General features: G+C 41.6%; 1 protein-coding gene across 1 annotated transcript in view; it reads right to left on the bottom strand.

The window, feature by feature from the left end:
• LOC138522070 (olfactory receptor 12D1-like) overlaps positions 1 to 22,953 on the bottom strand; it is a 101,251-nt gene that overhangs the window by 31,028 nt on the left and 47,270 nt on the right. The window contains exon 3 of the mRNA XM_069635344.1: positions 17,544 to 18,392. Within this exon, the coding sequence (XP_069491445.1) occupies positions 17,544 to 18,392 (849 nt within the window). The remainder of the gene's footprint in view (positions 1 to 17,543; positions 18,393 to 22,953) is intronic.

Below are 22,953 nucleotides of genomic sequence, written 5' to 3'. Positions count from 1 at the left end.
GCAAAACTGTGGAGGCTAAACTGTTGATGTCTGAGCCTTACAAACTGGGCTGCACACACTCACCACCAGCAACTGAACATAAAAAGAAGGAAATCTGAATGACCAAGTTACCTGCGCACTTCTTTTAGTCAGGTTTTCGTTTATATTTACTGTTCATATCATTATTTATAATTTTAGCCTTTTGTTCTTGGTTGTTTTTGGGCTAAGGCGGAGGATAAACTATTTGAAAGAGCTGAAGAGATCCTGACGTGCTTAGTTTATAAAAACAGCAGCCGACCTGGATCCCTATCTCTTATGGCTTTAAGCAGGAGAATGTGATCTCTTGACTCTAGGTTTGCATAGGCCGATTGCCCATGCAAGCACTTCACCGTGCAAGCACTTCATCAGCATGGGGAAGCGGAGGAGGCTCCCAACTGTATGTTGTCTTGCAAGCTTCACGGAGTGCAAACACGTACCCACTTCTCCTTAAACTATATTCCAAGCTGAGAGGTTTCTGGATAAGGCCTATTGTATGTGTGACAGGTCAGCACATAATCACAGAAGTTAATTCTCTCTTTTCCTGTATGCTAAGCCCTGTAGTTCATGTTGCCACTTCTCAGAATTAGAGCAGGGCCTGGAGTATTGGGGAGCATTTGGTTTTTATGCACTCACATCTGGGATGTCATGTAAAGGTTGCCAGAGGGCGCAGCTGGTACCTCTGGCTATCCTTTTTAATACCCCTGACACTTCACTTGTGATCACTGGCTTGATTATCATAGGGACAGTTCTTAGTGACTTGCCTCTGAAGCATGAGGCTGTTTATGGAGACACACTCCACGCTATGCATTTTAAAGCTGCTTTGACACTTTTGAAGTGTAACTAGTAAATTACACACTTCATGTCTGCTTCATCCTTCATATCAGATATAGCCTGGGTTGCTGCATTCTTGCAATCATAATGTTGTCCCAGTAATGCTGAATATACTTGGATTCCATTAAACGTACAAGGAGAAAACATTTTAACTTTTCAATTTTCTTTTTGTTGAAAAGTGTCTTTTTATTTATTTGACTTTTTTACTAGAAGGCCCTAGTGTGAGCATTTACATTGAACATTTACCACCTGACTCTTAAAAATAGATTGGGCTGAAGTGATTTAATGTGATAGGACACCTCCTTCACCAATAACAAACTTCAATTACACAGGCTGTGCAAAGGAAATCTGGATGCACAAATTCCGATGGCATGTTTCATGGTTTTTGCAAATTTCCTTCAAATAGAGGGGCACTGCTGTACATTTTAATGTGCATCCCAAATTCATAAAAATGGATGACAGGGTCATTTCTGAATATTAGATGCCTTTCTATTTAGGTCAGACAGCAAAGCTGTAACCGGCTGCTGTCTCACTTGTATGTATGTCCACAAAACAGGAATAGAAATGTTTTTGTTTTCCCTTCTGTTGACCTTTCACAATGAGAGAACTTGTGCCACCCATCACTGTGAACAGAGTTCAAGGCACACAAAGGGGTGCTGAGAACCTGTCATGTATTAGTATCAGGACCGTGCTCCTAACACTAGTGTATGGAAGGTGCCTGGCCAGAGCATAGCTCACACTGAAGACCACCGCCCCCACACCCAGTAATGCAATGGTCACCTTAGTGAATGTCTCAAAGATGTGCAAGTAAAAGAAGCACATCCTCAACGTTTTTTTTATTGGCATTACTTTTTGAGAATTGGCCGGTAATCTCACATTTTCTGCATATGAAACAAATGGAAGATTTGAGGTGTTGGAGTTGCTAGAGAGCACTGCTTTTGTATTTCTAATACACTCAGGGAGGAGGAACCAGGTATATTCAGATGGGTTAAAAGCAGCCATGCAAATTAACGGCTGTTGTGTTGATGTGCAGAACTCATTGTATTGATTGAAGAATCTCCAGTTTTTACAGTAGGTCTGAGCAGTCCACAATCTCCTAAGTTTTACTTTGCACTTTAGTATTTGTTGCTGCCTTTATCATGGACTAAAAACTAAAAGTTCGAAAATGCAAAGAAAAGGTAAGAACTGGACAATCACTTCACAAAAGACATGGGCAACAAGAGATCTATGACATGTACTATATTAAATATTCATTTAGATATGTGCGCAGCCAAAGAAACCTGTATGTGATGCCCTGCAAAGCCATTTTGATGTTGGGGCCTGCAACCTTTGACTCCCCAGATGTTTTTTACTACAACTCTCATCATCCTTCTCCAGCATAGTCAATGGTGAGGGATCATAGGAGTTGTAGATCATAACTTCTGAAGACCCGCAGGTTACAGGCTCCTGCTTAAGGTAAAAGTGCCATGGGGCGCAGTGATATTGTATGAAGCCAAATAAGGCAGCACTTGGCATTTGATGGCAGCATATGTCACATGACAACTGTTCTTGCAATACGAGGCTACCTCTGGAATATGGGGGCAATCCTTGGCCATGTAAGACTGCATTGAGGATATCAGGAAATTAGATGGGCATTTGAGAGGCACTTTTGTATGATGTCAGTACATGTGTAGGCAAGGCTGGCTCAATGACATGATGCTGTACCTGAGATATGTGACTATACCTGGCATATGGGGATCTACCTACTACTGTGATGTTGCCACAATGGTAAATGGGCATATGAAGCTGTGCTGTGCATATGATGCCAGTGCATGGGTATGTAAGGCTATCTATATCAAACAATGGATGTCACTGACATATGAGGCAGTGCCTGGAAGCACTGGTACCTGGATGTAAGTAGATGTACATAGCAGTTTATGAAAGAACATGGCTATATTGGATTGTGCATTTTGGCAGCACTGCGGCATGTGAGACTGCTTTAAGCATTAGATGACAATGCGTGGCATGTAATGCTGTAACTTCCATCTACTGGCAGGCGTTTGCCATTGAGGACTGTAAAGATATGAAATTGTTCCCCTTATCTATGATTCCGTGGCAGGGTGTGTCCCTGACATAGCATGACTGCACCCATGGCATAGCAGAGCGTCACCCTATGCAATATGTTATTGGTATCTGAAAGGGCCTTTTGGCTGCTTTAGTATATATTTTAAAATTGTATTTTACATTATTCGTGCCACTTACGTTGACTTCATGAAGGTCAAAGGTCACGTGATATAGATTCCGGTGATGTCATTGGGTGTATGATTTCCCTTCCATTACCCTTTGCATTTTGGTGAATCAATGTTCCTGCCACTCAATGATATTTTACAATTATAGTTATCTCCATGCTCTCAATTGCTGCTGAATGTATTTTTATGCGTTTGTTAACAGGTTGTTGTTATTATATATTTGAACAAGTGTTTTTGCTTTTTTTAATGTTTTTATCTACTTTTATTCGGTGAAGTGACTATTACATTTTGATGATGACAGATCACATTTATAGCTTTTTGATTTATTTGACCAGCCTTTGCAAACTAGAGAGGATAAATACAGGATAATCGAGTCACAGAATCTTAATCAAGAGAGAGGTTCTTTAAATATGATCATGGAAAATAATTAGCAGAGTTAAACAGAGAGCAGGATGTCAGTAGCAGAAACAATGCACTTCTGGCGCTCCTTCAGAAGATGCATTTGTCAATCAAGGATCACAGATTTTGCTCATTTGGGGCAAATGCAGCTGTTGCACAGTCGCGTCCTAGTACATCGGCTAGACATACAGCAATCTTAGCCCTGAATAATTGTGTTCCAATTACAAAATCCGATATGGATGACATCATACAAATGGTGAAAATTACATCAGAGTTTCTACAGTTTATTCACCAAACACAAATAAGTCAAGTTTTTTGTTAATCCAATTTGAACTTGTAATGACAAATAGACAGTGATTTTGTTTCTTAGCCAGGAATTCCAGCATAGCACGTGACCTGGTTAAAGAATGAACTTCCAAGGGTAAAAGTACTGATACTAAGACAGCTTGGTAGGCCATGAGCCAGCTGATGATAGTTGGAGGTTTGGTCGTCCTAACGAAAAGGAATATACCCATCAAATGTACTCACATATTGATCTTAAACTTAAACAGCTTCTGACATAAACATTCATCCTATGATTATGTCTTACTGCTGTGCCATAACATTTACTGTCAGATTCTGTGGGACTGCCGAAAGTAATTAAGGTGTATCCATCCCATAGATAACAGGGGAAGTACCTAAGGGAAGTAGGCGAAGTACCTGAGGTATTTGCTAGAAGATGCCCTCCAAGTTCTAGCAACAATGTTGACATTTATTTTCCCGCGTGCCCAGTTTTATTGCAGGGTTCCCCGACAGGCCGCCTGTCGGGGAACCCTGCATGCCTGGGAAGCATTATCCGCCACGCTGAGCGGAGAGCTAAGGAGGGGAATTGGGGAGTGGGGAATGTGTGTGTGTGTGTATGTATTTATGTATGTATATATATATATATATATATATATATATGCGTGGGGTGCGTATAAATATTTAAAGAGTTTGGAAAGGTGAAGGCAGGGAAACAAGTATTTTTGTGTCTGTTTTTTCTGTATTTAGTCATGTTCATAAAACGTAAGCAATTAACCCCGAAGGCCAGCTGCATTGCCGGGTCAGACCTGATAATGCCCCCATCCGGAGGGGTTTAATATTATTATCATCCTGGAATGCTTTTCTGGGATGCTAATAGCTGGGTTTTTTTTGGTTGATAAGCAGCGAGGATGCTGTATCTCAACTTTAAATTGCCATTGATGAGAAAGAAAGGAACTGCACGTAGTCCTGTGTCCCATTTCCATGGAGGCCATTGCCAAGATGGGGGAAGAGCTTGGAACGCTCAGTATTCTGGGGGGCGGCGTGGGATGAGAAAGCTGCAGGTAAGTGTGTTGGAGGGCAGGTAAGAGGGAGGGGTTGATGGAGGTGGGTAGTGTTGAAAATGCCTTCAATCCTTTGTACAGTCCCAGAAACCTTCTAGGCACTTTCTTCAAACACCTTATCGATCCGCTGTCACTTCCATAACAAGGATATCAAGCACTTATACAGGTAAACCTTTCTATATCTCGTCTGTTTCACAACTGACTCTCCTGCTCTTTCAGTGCTTACAGTGATCCGTTGGTTTCGTTATTTTTTGTCCTTTTTGTTTGGCCAGGTGCACTCTCCAGCACCCTGTGCTCCTCAGCACCCTAGGTAACAGGCTACGGTTCTGCTTGGTTGCCCTGTGTTCTCTCCACACCTTGCACTTAGTTTGCAACTGCCCAGTGATGGTTGATGTCTTGAGAGGTTTTATCCCATTTTACTTTTAAGTGAGAAACATTCCTGAAACTGCTGCCGAAATTCTGATATTTCACTTTCTTTTTTTCCTTGTAGGGGAAAAGAAGTGCCTTTCCTGGCCCATCTATTCTGCAAACTTCCTGTAGCTTTTGAACAATGATGCAAAAAGACCAGTGTGATCAAATGTGCCTGACCCTTAATTTCATTATTACAGAGAGATATAGTTTGGCACTGAGTATATGTATACGCATGCATGCCTTGCTACTGACGTTTTATAATTTATAAAAAGTATCTTTTACAAGAGAAGTATTTGTACAAAAATGTTTTTCATTACCAATTCCTTTTTACATATTCTCAACCGGTATCTGTTGCATTTAAGCAATTATGGAAGGAGTAATTATTGCTGGATTTAATTAGATTGTAAGATTGCTATTTGCTAATTATTTGATAGTCACTCCATTAATTAATTATTGCCAGTGCTTTTACTAATATCCGATAAAATATAAAGAAAAAAGCAAAGACAGATTAGAAGCAGTGTGCACAGGGAATAAACACCTGACCTAAAAATACCAGCAGCACAGCCTGGGGAAATACTAAGGAAATAGGGATTTCGGCATAAAGTGTAGTCATCCTCCAGGTGTGCAGGAGACACAGGAATGTCAACCCGCTTACACCCAGTGGCTAAAGGGAGCACCAACATGTGTTAAGTAATGTATGAGGTGGGGTGACCACCTTCTCTCATTGGTCGTTGTCAGTAAGTGTCAAAGGATGTAGATCACAAGCTCATGTCTAGGCTATCTCTGTGCATAGGAAAGGTTATCCTTACAGCATCTGATGTGCCTGCACACTGGGTTGTGGATGCTAAAGGAGATCTCTAACGCGAGTGGGAGACTGGGCTTAAAGGGGCAGCTTAGAAAATGTCTTCATTGCACATAAAGTCCTCATGCATTCACATATGATAAAGTAACAAAATGTGACATGAAGTTCCACCCATTAGATATGACTTCTAATGCTTACAGCAGAAGCATGGAGATGAAAAGATCCACTAATTAATATTAAACACATACCTTGTGTGGTTTCTATACAGCTCTGTATGTTAGCAGGGATTAGTGTTTCACAAGTGTGCAATGTGAGCCGATGACACTGCACAATTTCTGAATGGTGTGCACTGAGATATATCTAGTTAAAATATCAATAATCAGAACAAAGAGAAATGCCCAGTTTCTTGCAATGCTTGTTTTTTCTTCAGAGATGGGAGCCTTGATATAGTTTTGAAAGGGTAAACAGATGTGCTGTGAACATATTTGACTCATTAGAAAAGATGTCAACATTAACATTGTAATGACATCAGGGAAACGGTTACTTTCCTGGTGGGAATAACATGGTGATAATAACAGGGTGAAAATCTTTAGCGGAGTGAAGGCCATGGAGAGTGTAAGAACTGGGAAAACATTGCAAGCTATTATAATCTTCTAAAGTTTTCATAACGTGACCAGAACTGATTATTGTATTTGCATATTTTTGCGGAGGATTTGGCTGATGGCGAATTTGCAGCCATTTCACATGTCTGACCATTTTCTTCTCTTCTCGTGCTACAGCCAATGAGTCTGAATCAGGTTGACCAATGATTCAATAAAGAAAGTCAATGGTCTCATTTAGAGTTTAGAGGTAGTTATTTGCAAATACCACCAAACAAAAGTATGGTTACCATAGTAAGCATGGAGGAAGTTCTACATGAGTTAACATCATGCAGATCCCTAGTTTCGTCACTCCCTATTTAAGAGTTCAGAGGGGGTTGTATATTGCTGCATGCAGTCATAAATTAAACTCTAACTTTGGTGGTGCAGTGCCAATTGCAGGCCTGACCTCCTAAAGCTTGTTATTTTCTTAGGTAAATATGGGGCATTCTTCTGAGAAAGCCACCTTGATGGCGATAGTCAACAACCATCAAGGTGACTCCCAAAGTAGGCACCTGCCCTAGTGGAAAACCCGGAAGGGAAAACCCTTTCAGATGTGGTGAGGAGATGGAGACCGGTTGGTCGCAACAGTGTCAGTAGTTGGCCAAGCAGATGTTAGGGGAGGCAGTTTCAGACCAGGTGCAGTAATAAGATCGAATGGAGAGAAGGAAAATGCAGAAGGAATAGGCAGGTCAAAGAAAGCAAGGTTCATAAGAGGAGAGGCAAGAGATAACAATGCAAATGCAGGACAAAGGAAGAGGAATTTGGAAACGGAACCCAGCGGCATTCACACTCTTAAAAAGGTGGGTGTGTGTTTCAGCAGTCCGTCCTATATTTTAAGCCTGTAAAGGTGGTCATGCCCCCACCGCTTTTGACCCGGAAATTCACCATCTCAAAAGAAGTGGACCTCGGGTATGGTGGCTGTCATCTCGGAGGAGGGAGTGAGTCAGCCGCTGCTGCAACAATGTAATCACGCTGCAGTGAAGTGATGCCAGAGCCAGTGGTCGAAGTGTAGGGAAAGAAGCAGTGGAACTATGTTACCTACTGGCCTGCGCCTGCTTCCCACAAACCCCATTGCCACATACCCTCACACGCACAATACAAACCCCAAAACACATGCACCAGCTGTTTAGGGGAACGTTCAGTGCATTGCGCTGAAAGTGCAAGTTTCAACTTCTTCCTATACTGTATTTTAAAACGAAACCATTCTGGAACGATTTATTTTTCAAATAAAAGTATGGGAGCAGTAAAACGTAATTAAAAGAAGTAGATGAGCACCGCTCCCGACTGCTCCCGCCCACTTCCACCACTGGACAGAGCGGCTGAAAGCCCCACAATCCACTGACCCACAATGGCAGTAGAAGAGCAGGTAAGGTGTAACAGCATGCCCCCTCCAAAAGAAGGGGGCCCCCGGGCTTCCTTTGATGTCAAGGGAAGAACTCTCTGATTGGAAAGGGGTTCACATACATAGAGGGCAGATTCCCACGATCTATTGCAAGGATCCTAACCTTCCCAATGCACAAGTTACTGTAAGCAGCCTCTGTGAATCCTGTAATTGAAAAATCCCTTCACAATATATTCAGAGTGACCATCGTACAAAATAGGAGGTGGAGGAACAGGTTCTGGGACATCTCTTCTGGCATAGACAGGCTTCAAGTGACAAACATGAAAAAAACAGATACAAAAAATGACAATTAGGAGGATTTGGCTGATTCGTAAGGGGTCAGTTTACGAAGTTCCATTCGTAAGGGGTCAGTTTCCTTGACAATTAGGCTGTGTTTTCTGTTAATGACCCCAAATTTAGAGGTTCCCCTTTGACCCCTTCAATAGAAACAGCTGTCTCCTTCAGAAGAGGAGGAATCTGTATTTGAGTAGTCCACTGTTCCCTGACTAGGCTGCCAGCAGCCTCGGAATCCACCAAGGCAGGAATTAGGATGGGAGTCAAATGATCTGAAGCAAGCTTCATTTGTACCACCAAGAGGCTCACTGGTGAGGTTCTGGGGTCCGATGCTTGCTGAGGATGTTCCTTAGTGGGAGAATAAGTATCTTCAATACCAATCATTGTTCCTCCTACAACTGAGATGTATCGCTTCCTGACCTTCTCTGTGAGCTTGGGGCCAATCATTAATGATATGCCCCTTTAACCCACAATACATTTAGAGGCCTAGATGTCAGCAGTGAGTCCTCTCCTCCGATGTCAGAGGACCCCTGGAGGTTCCCAACTGCATAGAGTCTTCTCAAGTAGAGGTCTTGAGTGGGCATGCAGGGTGCAAGATCTGGAATGCTACTTCTCCACCCACCTTTCTTGTAGCCGAAAAGTAAGTTGAAGAACCATTGTGACTAATTACCAAAAGCTTGCTAGTCTGGGAACTCGAGCCAATTAATCCTTGAGGTCATCATGTAAACCTCACCTGATGAAATGGAATTGCGCATCGTCCTGTCATGCGCTTTCTTCAGCTAGTTTTTTTTAAGTGGGTTATGTACTCCAGAAGAGTTCAGTCACCTTGCTGGCAGTCCAACAAACATTTCTGGGCTGAATAAATGAGTTTTGGCCTTCCAAACGTGGCATGCAAAACCTGCACAAAGTCTACATAGTGGTCCAAAAAGGGGCTAGGGACCACTACCAAACTACTAATGGGGTAGCCAATGCCAAGGCGCTCACATACACTTGCCTAATCAAGCCTACTTTAGCTTTATCCAAGGTGGAATATGCAGGCCGTAACAAAAAGGGGACCAAGCACACCTTCAGGAACTTTATAAGCCTTTTTGGATGCCTGGAGTATTTCCTGCAGGATAGTTCTTCAAGTGGATGATCAAGCACTACAGCATCCCAAGCAGTGATCATCTGCCAGAAGTTCACATTTTCTTGGTGAATCACCTGGACTTCAGCGGTTCCCACCCCTCTTCCCAGTATTGTCAAGCTTCTACATGGCACCAATCAACTGTTGATCCTTCTCCATTTTTCTCCAAGCATGAATTTGTAGGTTCCTAATTGCAGGTCCTACCCCCTGAAATGTGCCATTTTCTTTGATGAATATGGGGCATCCTCTGAGAGAGCGACCCTAATGGTTATAGTCAACAACCACCAAGAAGACACCCACATAGGGCTCCCATCCAAGAAAAAAACCAACCAAAGGGTAAATCCTTACAGATGCAGTGAGGATATGGAGTCCAGCTGCTCGCAATGGCATCAGTAGCTGGTCAAGCAGATGTTAGTAGAGGCAGTTCCAGACCATGTGCAGTAATAAGGTAAGGACCCAATGGAGACATGGTAAAATGCAGCAGGAATATGCAGAACAAAGGAAGGCAGGTTGGGAAGGAGAGGGCAGAGACAGCAGAGAAGTAGAGCGACAAAGGAGGAGGAATTCAGCAATAGAACCCAGTGGCATATATATCTGTACCTAGATGTGTTAAATAATCAATATGTGTATGGGGGTTTACATATCCAACATATATGTTGACTTCTATCAATGTTGTGTTTCACCCCTATAATTTCATAGGTTTGCAGTAAACTGAAGCAAACATTGCCTTGTATAAAGCCTGCAAGGATTTATTTTTTATTTTTTATGCAGTGCTGGATAGTAACAAATTTGAGAAAACAAATGATATTTTCAGCAATCAGGCATTTGTCCTCTACATAGGTATAATTAGATCCCCAACTCCATAATAAAATGTTCCGCTTTAGTATTTTAAAGAGAAATTCCGAAGGATCCTTAAAAAGGAAGCCTACTTGATTGATGAAATCCTCACATTCACTCAAAGGACTAGAGAGTGTATAACATGCGTCAATCAGACCGAGGAAATTGATCTGTCTGAGCAAAGCATTCCCCTCAGGTTACCTAATTTTCATATGGACTTTAACTCTTCCCAACATGGCTCTGGTGTAGAGTGACATGAAACTCAATTCCACTATCTGGTAGAAGGCCTTGATTATCCTGGCAGAGTCTTCACAGTGAGGTCTAAGCTAGTATTGAGTGACCCGATCAGCAGAACATTTTGCAAGCCATCTGTGACATTGTTAGGCCATTGCAGGACAGATTGGCTATTCCTGAAGTGCTTTGGCAGCAGTCATGATCCTGCCCCAGTAAACATGCCAATTATGAAATGCTGGGGAGCAGCACATCACAGCTGCAGAGTTTGAATACACTGGAGCTAGGGGAATATAAGAGGCACCGACTATTCAATACTCCTCTACCCCTCCAGGCCCATCCTCATCATTTGATGAGGAGACTCCTATCCCAAAGGCTAAATTAACTGTTGAGAAGTATAAATCAACTGTCATTGTGAAAGGGACAATGACGATCAAATGCATGCTCAGCTGTGATAGATGAGACCAAGGAAGCAGTGAGATTCCTAGGCAATGATTGAAGATGAATTTGGGTAGTAAACAGCACTTTGAAGATACAGGACATTTACCTCCCGAGAATCATAGTGGTGAGAAGAATATGAGAGTTCAGTTAAAAAGGGAACATCAATTTAGCTGGCGAAGCGAAGTGGACTCAGCTATTGGCAGACGCCAGAGATCAAAGGAAAAGATAGACAAGTAGATCCAGACTATTAAACCTTAGGAATATTAAGAAATCTAAGAGGATTAACTCTCACATATAATCATTAGTTTTTCAAATTTGATCCTTCCAAAAATAATACATATTTTATGCAATAGAACCTGTACTCCATGTAAAATAGATAAGTTTAATTCTCGAATTACACTTGATTGTAATCGATGCAGGTCACAAACTGGTAATCCAGCACATAAGTGCGCTTCCTACTCAGAACTTGCTATTAATTGTCAAGGCATAAAGAATATTAGTACCCGGTGATTCTCGGCTGGGATTCCAGCCACCTTGTCCTCGGCAGGGGGCGTGGCAGACCCTCAGCCAATGAGGAGGTTGGAAGTGGTGCCATCCCCGCTCCGAGACTCCCCGCGGCTGTGAGGCTGCTTTCGCCCCCCTGCCGGGGACTCGGCTAAGCCTTTTTTTTTTAATTCCCTTTCCTCCATCCTTCCGCCCACCCCCACTTAGCTTCTTCACTTGGAGACTCGGAGCAGGGCCATCCCGCTCCGTGTCTCCACATGGCTGGAGGCATCCATCGTCCCTCGCCGGGGACGCAGGTAAGCTTTTTTTTTAATTTATTTTTTTATTCCCATCCCACTCCCGCCCTTCCAGTCCCACTTGCCTTCTTTTTGATCCTTTTTCGGGAGCGGACGCGCTGGGAACACTTGTGGCCGCCACAAGTGTTCCCAGCGCGTCCGTTTTCCCTTTACTTGGCGGTCTTTTTCTTGGTCGTTTCTTTTTTTCTTTTTGTCCCGAAACGCTGCAGCGTTTCAGGACAGAAAAAAATGCTTCTAGTGCCCCGGTCACACACATAATGCGGGCTGGGGTACTAATACCAATATGACCCTTGTGGCGGGGGCATTACCGACCGCTCGGGTCATATTGCTTAAAAATGTAACATGTTCTATCAACCAATATTAAATGTACACCTACATTGATTGGCCAAGAATGTCTCCAGAGAACCCCCTTAGCAGAGAAACTCAACTAATTTCTGTGATAAATACATTTGTAATTAACACAATAAAACAGGCTTGTAAAATACATGAACCATTCGTGATTATCACATCATATCAATGGTTAAAAAAGTATTCAAATGAGCTCTTGAAAGAACTGTCCAATTGTTGGCATTGGATATACTAATCTGGCAAAATGTATTAAACTGGCTAATTCAAACACTTTCTCATTCATAATTCATAAGGTTTCATGAATAATTAAGAGATATTTTCAGTTTAGAATTTATAAATGTATTGCTTTGTAACATAATTACAATGTTAAACAGGAAGGCGGCAGCAGAAATTAAACCTACATATGAAGCCTAATTAATTAAATACATTCAAATAAAAATTGAATGTGGCCATTACCCTATGAAAGAAAACCTCTCCAGTTTAATTTATTTATTTATTTTATTTATTTCAGATACAGGGATGAACAATGCTCATTTGATTACAAAAGAATGTGCAATAGATAAGAAATCAGATCTGATGGGAATCAGTGGGCCTCATTCCGAGATTGGAGGTAGTCATGGCCCTTTTATGCCATGACTACCTCCAATAACGGTACCGACACCAGTCTCGTTCAATGGGGACTTACCGGTGTAGTCCGACCTTTGCGGGACCGGTAAGTCCCCATTGAAAAAAACATTAACCATTCCCATTTGAGCCCCCACAGGGCTCAATGGGAAGGGGGAAGTAGCTAATAACGGTAACGCAATTTGCGGTACCGTTATTGGCTCTGATTTCCCTTAACGGGTCCCGTCCATAACGCCTGGTCAGACCAGGCGTTAAAGGAGGGACGCGGTAAGGGAACTCGTAGTAGGGCGGTAAGGGATTACCGGCACCGGTCTCCTTACCGGTGCCAGTTATCCCTTACCACCCCACTCGGAATGAGGCCCATTGAGCTTCTTACGATGTGGTCAGTTTTAGTGACGTTTGACCAGATTGTGGCGGGTCATAAATGGAACATTCAATGGGGACAACAAATGGGTGGACCTACATAGATTAAGGACAACCAACATAGGACATTTTTAAGTGCATGTATGAGGTAGCCCTGCTGTTTTAGGAATGTGACCATGATGGATGAAGTGCTATAGTGCAGGCAGAGAAAGTGAGGGGCAGAGGATGGTTAGAGGCGAGGGAAAAAATGTTAGCTAGAAGGCAGATGTGAGTTAGGTTAAGTGGGTAACTCGGTGGCGAGGGGGTAGGATTTTAGTTTGGTTTTGTACAAAACTATGGGAACTGTTTCTTGGATGTCCGGGGGAAGCGAATTCTATGAAAGTGGAGCAAAGGAAGCACAGGGAGGGCGAGGTGCCACAAGGGTAGTCAAGAATTAAGAGCAAAGGTTACGAGAGGGGTTGTAGAGTTGGATAGAGGAGGATATATACATTGGTGCCTTACCGTGGTTAAATTGGTGAACCAGGAGAAGAAATTCAAATCTGGTCCTATTTTGCATCGTCAGCCATCCAGCCTGGTGACGGTACAGGCAATGAGGTGTGGACTGAGGGCATTCAAAGAGAGTCCTGGTAGAAAAGTTAATGATCTTGCTGAGAGGACAGAAAGCATAGTTTGGGAGAACAAAGAGGATGCTTGCACAGTAGTCCAGTTTGGAGAAGAAATAGTGGTGCTGATTTTACTAATATTTAGGAGGTTGAGGCAAGCTGACATTGCAGCAGTTTTGGAGACGAAAGTAGAGAAGGTCTGAGAAGGGTCATTGATGAAGCCAAGGTTTCTAGCAGAAGAAGAGTAGGGGAGTGTGTCAGGTGGGAACTGGATAGGATGGGTAAGAGATGAGATCATAGTTAGGTTAATAATCCTAACGATTATATTCATATATGATTCCTGTCACTGTATTCCTGGTTGAAGTGTAGGTAATCTGAGAGATAAAAAGAGGTATGAGAGGGTAGCCATTAAATAAAAAAAACACTCAGTGATTCCAATGGATTAGAAAGGATTCAGAAGTGTGAATTGGTGAACCAGACCCTAAGGAAAGGGCTGGACAATTGGTGGTAGGTGATCATTTAAAAATAGGGAGTGACAGACAAGGATCAGTCTCATAGAATCAGGCTTACATTGTAGGGAAAACCAAACAAGATGGGATTTTGAAAATAAGCAACCACTCCTAGAGTGTCGCTAGAAAGAGCATAAGAGAAGCAGAAAGGACAATGCTCTTGAGGAGATGAGCCGTTATAAGGATCCTTGGTAACCAGGTAAATGGAGTCATCTTTTTAAAAGTGTGTATTTCAGCAAATGATCCGAAAATGATGTAAACAGAGGTGAGATGTATTTCTGGAAATGAGGATCAAAAGAGAAAATCAAGGGTCACCATGAGCTGTGAAGAATAGAACTCTAGATTTAGCAAGGTTGAAAGGAAGGGAGAAATTGATGATGGGGAATAGAAGAGATAGGTGGAGAGGCCAAAGAAGGGTGTTAGAAACACATTTTGGGATTCTAACAATATGCAAAGTCAGAAACTGAGAGAGTCGGTCTGCATGATTTATCCGGTGGATAGCCATGGGAAATCTATTCACTATGTAAGATTGTATGGCTGTAAGAAGTATGAAAGCCATATGTCTGCAATTCTTTAAAGATGCCTCTGCATTGGAGACGAAGCATGCTAACAAGCCATCCCTACCCTGAAACACAATTCCCATTCTCTTCTAAAGTTATGGCTCTAGTGGGCCTGTCTCCTTGCATGGATCCCAAAAGTGTGATATATTTAAGCCATTGTCCCCTCAAAGCAAAATTATGAGGCTGTCCTAAACAGTATATATGGTTCATGGTTAGAATTGCTTTAATGTTAAATTGAGTGTTATGAAAAATGAAATGAGCACCAAGCCCATTGTTCTTTGAGTACCTATTGATTCAAGCATACAACCTTTTTATCACAAACATGCTTGTCAACTATAGAGATCTGGAATCTTTCCTATGTTCCTTAACTGCTGCTTAATTGTATCAAAGTAGTCAGAAACCCTCACTGGTGTTATTTGTCCCTCTTCCCTGTTATCATAGGGGTATTTCAAAAGAGTACAAAAAGTACAGAATAGGGGTTTACTACAATTCTGTCCATCTTGGAATGATAATCTGCCACCATAACATAATGTATGTGGTTATTTTATATCATTTTAGGTTTTTAAGGTGCTTTGCTCAGTAAGAAAAGTGGAGCATCATCATTACGACTACAATATATACTGGACATGATCATTACAAATGAACATGTACAATTTAAAACATGAGAAAGTTTGAAATGTGAGGATAATTAAATAATGTCCCTTTTTAATACCCTCATTTGAGAAGAATACACACAATTGTGTCAACCAAAATATTCTTGCATCTTGCAAAGCGTCATGTTCTTTTGAAACCCAATGATCTGGTTCTTCAGTGAGCACGAAAGCAATGGTTAATTTCCCGTGCTGACCACCTTAAGGGATGGCTCTGTTGCTGAAGATCAAATTCAATCTCTAACCATAAAACATCCCCTCCTTTGCTGCTGTCAGTAATTTCTGGAGTGGAGGTAGAGAGCACAGGAAGAGATTGATAGATCAACTGATATTCCTGTTTAAATCTAGTTTATAGTAAACCTCCTTAGCATAATGAAGAACTCCTGAATAATGGCATTGAAGGAGAGAAATGTCTCAAAGAACAGTGGAGGTAAGTAAACATTTTTCATACATGACGATATGAGGGTGGGGCGATTTTATGGGAAATGGTCCGCTGAAGTAACTGGTGATGATCCTGGCAGAGGAGAGAGGATCAATATCTGGGAGATCACTAAGGGATCGTACACTGCCATAGCAACGCGCCTGAAAATAAAACATCAACTCTGGGCCTGTAGAGAACTGTTGGGAAAAAAGACAAAGGGAAGGATGAATGTGTAAAATGGAGAGCAAAACTAAAAGTGCAAGGAATAAGAATGAAAATATGGGAGGAAAGGCAAATATCAAGATGGGCACAAGGGGAGTGCAGGGTGCCACCATCACCATGCATGATCAGAATGGTTAGGGATGAGAGGACACAAAGTAAAGGTGAAATGCAGAGTTTGAAGAAAAGTCATGGAAAGAAACGGAATGTGCCCCGGCGTGGTGAGTCATAGCCAATCAGAAATCTCAGTATGCAATAAGTATCACCAATACTTTTGTAAACGTGTTTGTTTATCGAGGATGCTGTGCTTGCTGCTCAAACAATGTTATTAAAAATGAAGCATCCCTTGATGGTCGGACTAGGGTGGTTGTGGTTATAATACCTATGTTGGTGGGCCGCATCAACTGGTAACATGGCTGCAAATCCCCCTCAGAAGGCCTGGGCATTAATGGCATCTATGGCTCATTGATGTGACTATATTAGAATGACAATGTGTTGTTGGCCCAGAAACTTTAGAAGTGAGTGCGAGAAAAAGCAGGAGAAAAAGCACAGGAGAGTTGCCTGGTTAGCCAATTTATAGGTAAATATTTGCATTTTGATGAGTCAGAGCTATTGATGAAAGCAGTGAAGAATCAAAATGGATTCATGGCAGAGTAATTTAGTGTTGTTTTGGATATTCACATTGCGGGACAAGTGAAATGAAGGACGAAGGAAGCATGAATCACATAATAAATGCATGACAACAGATGTAGGAAAATTCATGTTTTGTGAGATAACTAAAAAGACAATGGTGGGATGAATCTTCCAGGCAGAGAAAATAGCCAACACACCAGACTCCTGGCTTTGGCAATAAGGCCTAGTCAGGCACGGCTTACATTAGATAGTCAAGGAAAGCCGGAAGAAAATCCTGGGAAGGAAGAGCTTTTGTAATGCACAGACTAAAGTGTGACCTTCTGGGCAATATGATCATTGCCTGACCAGTAAACAGTGTTGCGGGCTGGGGGGTAGAGGGGCACGAATGAAGTAGCAATGCCATGCTATTCACTAACAGCAGGATCAGAGATGGCAAGGAAAAAGACAGAAATCGTATTCCGGGTGGATGAAAGGATGTAGGAAGCGTGTCCCTTATTGCTGCATTGAGATGTATTTATTTCAGATTGTATCAGGCATAATACATGTTCTCCACTTGAAAAAGTGCTGTTCATGCTATACACTTATTAATTAAATAAGCAAACATTGTTTTTTTTAATCAGTTCTTAGTTTGTTCAGGATACACATTGCGAGGCCCTGTAGTTGGACACCACAACTAATCTGATGTTTTATGGCCAGTGCTGTGTCCATCCTGCCTATGACACTGCTTAATGGTAGTGGTGTTTTGCTAGTAAGTGCAAAATTCACAGATGACCTGACAGCGTGGGACACCCCTTAAGGTAGTAAATGTGTTATGAAGCCACCATACAGCATTACCATAAATTAACTTCTTCATTGATTGTTTCACCTCCTTGTTTCTTAAAGCATATATTATTGGGTTCAAAGTAGGAGTGACAACAGTAAACAAAATGGCAGTCATCCTGTCTTGATCCATTGAATCCTTGGTGGATGGGCGTAGGTATATACAGATGGCAGTACCATAGTAGAAAAGGACGACAGTCAAGTGTGACGCACATGTGGAGAAGGCTTTCTGCCTGCTCTCAGAGGATTTGATCTTCATCAGGTGGGAGCCAATATATACGTAGGACACTAAGATCATAAACAATGTGCCGACTGCCAAAAGGCCAGTGATTACGGTCACCAGGATTTCATTGATGAAGGTGTTGGTGCAAGCCAGCTTCAAAAGGGGCTTGATGTCACAGAAGAAATGACTGTCCCGATTGGAAGCACAGAACGGCAACCTGGCTGTTAATATGGTGTGGGAAAAGGAGTACAAGAAGCCAACAGACCAGGAGGTGGAAGTCAACCAGATGCAGGCACTGTCATTCATAACAGTCACATATCTCAATGGGTGGCAGATTGCAACATATCGGTCCATGGACGTGGACATAAGCAGCATAGCCTCTGTGCAGCCCAAGAAGTGGATGAAATGCAGCTGTGCAATGCAGCCCCCGAAGGAGATCATGTTCTTTTCCACCATAAAGTCAGACAACATCTTGGGGACTGTGACAGATGAAAAACAAAAATCGAGCAAGGAGAGATTAGCAAGTAAGTAGTACATGGGGGTGTGAAGATTAGGTTCAGTGATCACAACTGTCATGATAACGCTATTAGCTGTGATATTAATAAGATAGAAAGTGAAGGCAAAAACAAAGCCATTTTTGGCTCATAGGGCTCAATGGGAATGGGGAAGGCGCTAATTACGGCACCGTAAATTACGGTGCCGTAATTAGCTCCTAGGTAATTAGCTAAAAGCAGGCGTTAAAGTGCAACCCGCAAAGGGACCTCGTAATCAGGCGTTAAGGGTTTAACGGCGCCGACACCTTTTACGGCGGTTGTATACGAATTGTTTGTTTTACAACTGTTGGAATTACAATTGACCTTTTCACAATTGACTGAATTGTGAAGGTCAATTGTAACATATATGTGGGGGGAAACCCCCCACAACCCCCACCCAACGCCAAACCCCCCAAAAACCCCAATATATATATATATATACACATATATATATATATATATATATATATATATATATATATATATATATATATATATATATATGGTCAATTGTGAAAAGGTGAATTGTGACACTTTAAATTCGGTCAATTGTTCATTCGAACAATTGTAAACGAACAATTTGGGTAATACCTTTACGGCGCCGTTAACCCCTTAAAACCTGGGTTGTAATGAGGCCCATAGTTTTACATTACATTCATCTTTAAAAAGAAAAACACAATTAGTATCTTTTAAAACTAACACCATAGATGAAAAAAACAAGCAACAGCTAATACGTAAAACTGATGATCAGATTGCAAATGCATCTCTATATCAGACTAAAAAGCGTTTATGTATGCTTCATAATTCATACCAATATTTTCTTGTTGAGGACACAATGGGCCTCATTACACGGTAGGCGGTAAGGGTTTACCGGTACCGGTATTTTACCGGTACCGGTGAATCCTTACCATCTTACTACGAGGTCCCTTTGCGGGTTGGGGAATTTAACGCCTGCTTTTTGCAGGCGTTAAAAACCAACCCGCAAAGGGACCAGTGGAGCTAATTACGGTACCGCAATTTGCGGTAACGTAATTAGCGCTTTCCCCATTCCCATAGAGCCCTATGGGTCAAAAATGGGAATGGGGAAGGGCAATGGTGGAAGGGGGAATAACCGCCCCGCCAACCTTGGAATGGGGCGGTAATTCCCCTTTCCACCAAGGCGGTGCTGGTATTTTACCGGCATGAACCATGGCACTAATAGCGCCATGGTTCTCCGCCTGCCGTGTAATGAGGCCCAATAACTGTACGGGCTTAACATCCTGCAGATCTCCACAATTCAAGGCTTACTTGTTCAGTCAAAAAATGGTGGGTGGGGGAGTCAAATTCCCATATTCACATACAGTTTCAAGAGATATCAGCCTTTAATGTCCATTAAAGCAAGGTTGTTCCCCTGGCCATGCACATTAATCATCTAAAGGCTGGTTGCTCCATCCAGAAGCCACCAGCACACTATGGGCCTCATTATGACCCAGGCTTTGGACAATGGTGCTAATAGCACCATGGTCCATGCCGGTAACTTACCGACTCCGCCATGGCGGAATGGGGAATTACCACCCCATTCCGAGGTTGGCGGGGCGGTAATTCCCCATGCCGCCATCGCCCTTCCCCATTCCCATTTTTGGCCCATAGGGCTCAATGGGAATGGGGAAGGCACTAATTAAGGCATCGTAAATTACGGTGCCGTAATTAGCTCTTAGGTCCCTTTGCGGGTTGGTTTTTTAACGCCTGGTAAAAGCAGGCGTTAAAGTGCAACCCGCAAAGGGACCTGGTAATCAGGCGTTCAGGGTTTAATGGTGCCAACACCTTTTACGGTGCAGTTAACCCCTTAACGCCTGGGTTGTAATGAGGCCCTATATATCCAACATCATTTCCACTTTCAGCCAGACATTATAGAGGGCAATAAATAATCGCATACTCATAGTATTGGTACAATAGTGTCAAAAAGACAGTTCCCCAATTGTTTCCCGTCTATGGACATACCTCCCAAGATAACTCAAATGAGTTTGCGACAGTATAGCCCATTCCGTCAGCAGATGTTTAGCAGATGTTTAGCTGACTCCAGTTTATCGTGATTTTTGCATAATCTACAAAATGTTCCTCCTTGGGGATTTTATTAATGATACCTGTCACGCTCAAATTAGGGAGCTGAGCTACTCTCATTAGCAATATAAAGCGCCTGAGCCTCTTGGATGGGCTGAGAGTAAAATAGCCCTGCGGCTTCGTAAATGTATATTTGTGTAACAAACTGGTATTTTTTTAACATACTCAAATGGGCATAATTCTCTAACCAGTCCCACAGCTCAATTCGCCTTGCTAGCGTGTTCTGCATTCCTGCCATATCCTTCCCCCCCTCTAGGTTATCAACACAATTCAGCAAAAAGTTTCTCCATGATGACCTTCAGTTCACAGGTTGGCGATGCTTTAGATGTTTCCTGATGCATGGCCATCAATAGCGCATTATCTGTAGAGTAACATATCTTCAGGTAAATAGCAGCTCTCTTTTTTACTACAATAGCTTTTAAAGAGATTAGGCCTAGCTCCAATCGTATAAGGGCCATGGGAACACATCCTGGGAGGTCCAATATCTTCCGCCAAAATTTACCTTTGATAATCTGTAACCACTTCAGGTCAATAGTAACAATGCTTCTAGACCCTAAGTGATCATTGGGAAGAGGACCTGAATATTCAGTTGTCACATCCCTCACCAAGTATAACCTCCTTGTTTGCTAGTACAGATGGAAATCAATGCGGTAACCTGGGTAGCTTTTGTCTTGCGGGCCTGTTTACAAGTAATCACTGTTCGGGTCAAATTCCATACCAAGGTATTTATAATGTGGTGCATCCATATTTTCTGCATCGCCAATGGTGAGTTGTAGGCGTGCAGTTTTTTTATTAGTATGGGCCTCATTACGAGTATGGAGGTAATGAAAATAGGAAAGCGGAATGGCATTACCGGCATCGTTAATGGGTCCGGGCCATTACGACCCGACAACCCGCCAATACCGCCACCGCCCGGACAGGTATCCATATTTTGCAGTAATTTAATTTTGATTTTGTCTTTGCTTTTTATATATTGATTGAGGAATTGGCGTAAAGACTTGAAAAATTGTTTGGGAATGTTACACATTGATGTGCATGGCCATTTGTACACGAGACATTCTGATTCAGTTGAATGGAGGGGTAATTGTAAGTTTTCAGGGCATATTTTTGTAAGGAGTATTTGTTGTTCCATTATGGTATTATTAACTTTTTCATAACCTCGACCACTGCTATGTATGGCAATTGTAGTTGTTTGCTTTTGTTTGTACACTTCTTCATTAAAGTATGGTTCTGTGCTCATAGTGTGACTCCATTCACCTCCGCAGATACTTAAGAAGTTCTTTCTGTTGACATTTTGTTTATTGAGAAGTCTTTTTTGTAATTTAGTTATTAGTTTTGTTAGTGGTTTCATTTTGTTTAACACTAAAATAAATAACTTTCCTTTGAGAATAATTGCACTATCAACGCTTCTAAAATTAATTTCCTACGATAGGTTTTAAGCACTGGACCTGATTTCTCTCCTGTTTTTATAAGATTTTGAAGGACTTTGTGACGGAACATTTTGGCTAAAATACTTTTCTTGGTATGCTTACTTTGCACTATATTAAAATTTAAAGAAGTAGTTATATTTGTAGTTATAGCTGATTTTCTGTTAATTGTTTTTTGGTTTGTTTTACATTTGGATAGAGGAGGCAAGGTTTTTGCACTTGAAACTTCTTGTGTTTCACTAAATTACTGTATTAGCTGTTTTGTTTCAACTTTTTTTACAAATTCTGCTAGAGATGGATGCTTATTCTGGACACTTTTATTTTCATTTGCTCTACTTCTGCGTTGCTTTCTACGGACTTCACTTTTGGTAGGCATTCTTTAGGGTCTGTTGAAAAAAAAGAAGGTATGGTTTGGGGTGTTCTGCAATGTATGTGTGCTGTGTGCATGAGTGTTTGAGTAAAATGATGTATGTAATGGTGTCTGATTGTGCATTGGGAACTACAACTAGTAGGGATGTGTATTCTTCAATTAATATGTTACTAAACTCAGGTTCAGATGACAGAAAAAAACAAGCTAGTGGTGTGGAGCAGTACAAATAGTAAATCTAATGTATACAATAAAAACAGTTGTTTGTTCTATAATATGAAAATTCTAGCGGTTGATTTGGGTAATTTGTGTGTCCAAAAGTAGGAATTTGTGCACCATTCTGGCTGTAAATCGCTGTTTAAGACATGGGGATTTTTGGACAGAATGGTGCACAATCTCTATTTTTAGGCACAGAAATAGGATGAATTAACTTTACAGTATGTTTGAGTAATAATACAAATATTATGGTGATATTCTACTTACTTTTTTTCTAAAATGAGTAGTTGCATTCTTAGTTCTTCTTTGTTCTTGAAATTCGGCTGCTTCTTTTCAGGAGAATGGTCTTCACTGCAATTGTAAAAGAAACAAATTAGTAATTTTGTTTGTATATAGCATTGTTTTTAATTTAGATATGAAATCCTCAGCGCCTTCCTTAAAACCATTAAAACTATCTTATTAACATAAGATACGTCGCACTAGTTCAATACATATGATATGTTCTTAATGAACAAATTGTATTGCAATGAGTAACTGTAACAAACAAAATATCTTTAGT

The sequence above is a fragment of the Ambystoma mexicanum genome, chromosome 1p (assembly GCF_040938575.1).
Source record: "Ambystoma mexicanum isolate Mex_15411 chromosome 1p, UKY_AmexF1_1, whole genome shotgun sequence".
Taxonomy (NCBI): Eukaryota; Metazoa; Chordata; class Amphibia; order Caudata; family Ambystomatidae; genus Ambystoma; species Ambystoma mexicanum.
Note: the sequence above shows the minus strand (reverse complement) of the source record. Positions and strands in the feature narration are given on the sequence as shown.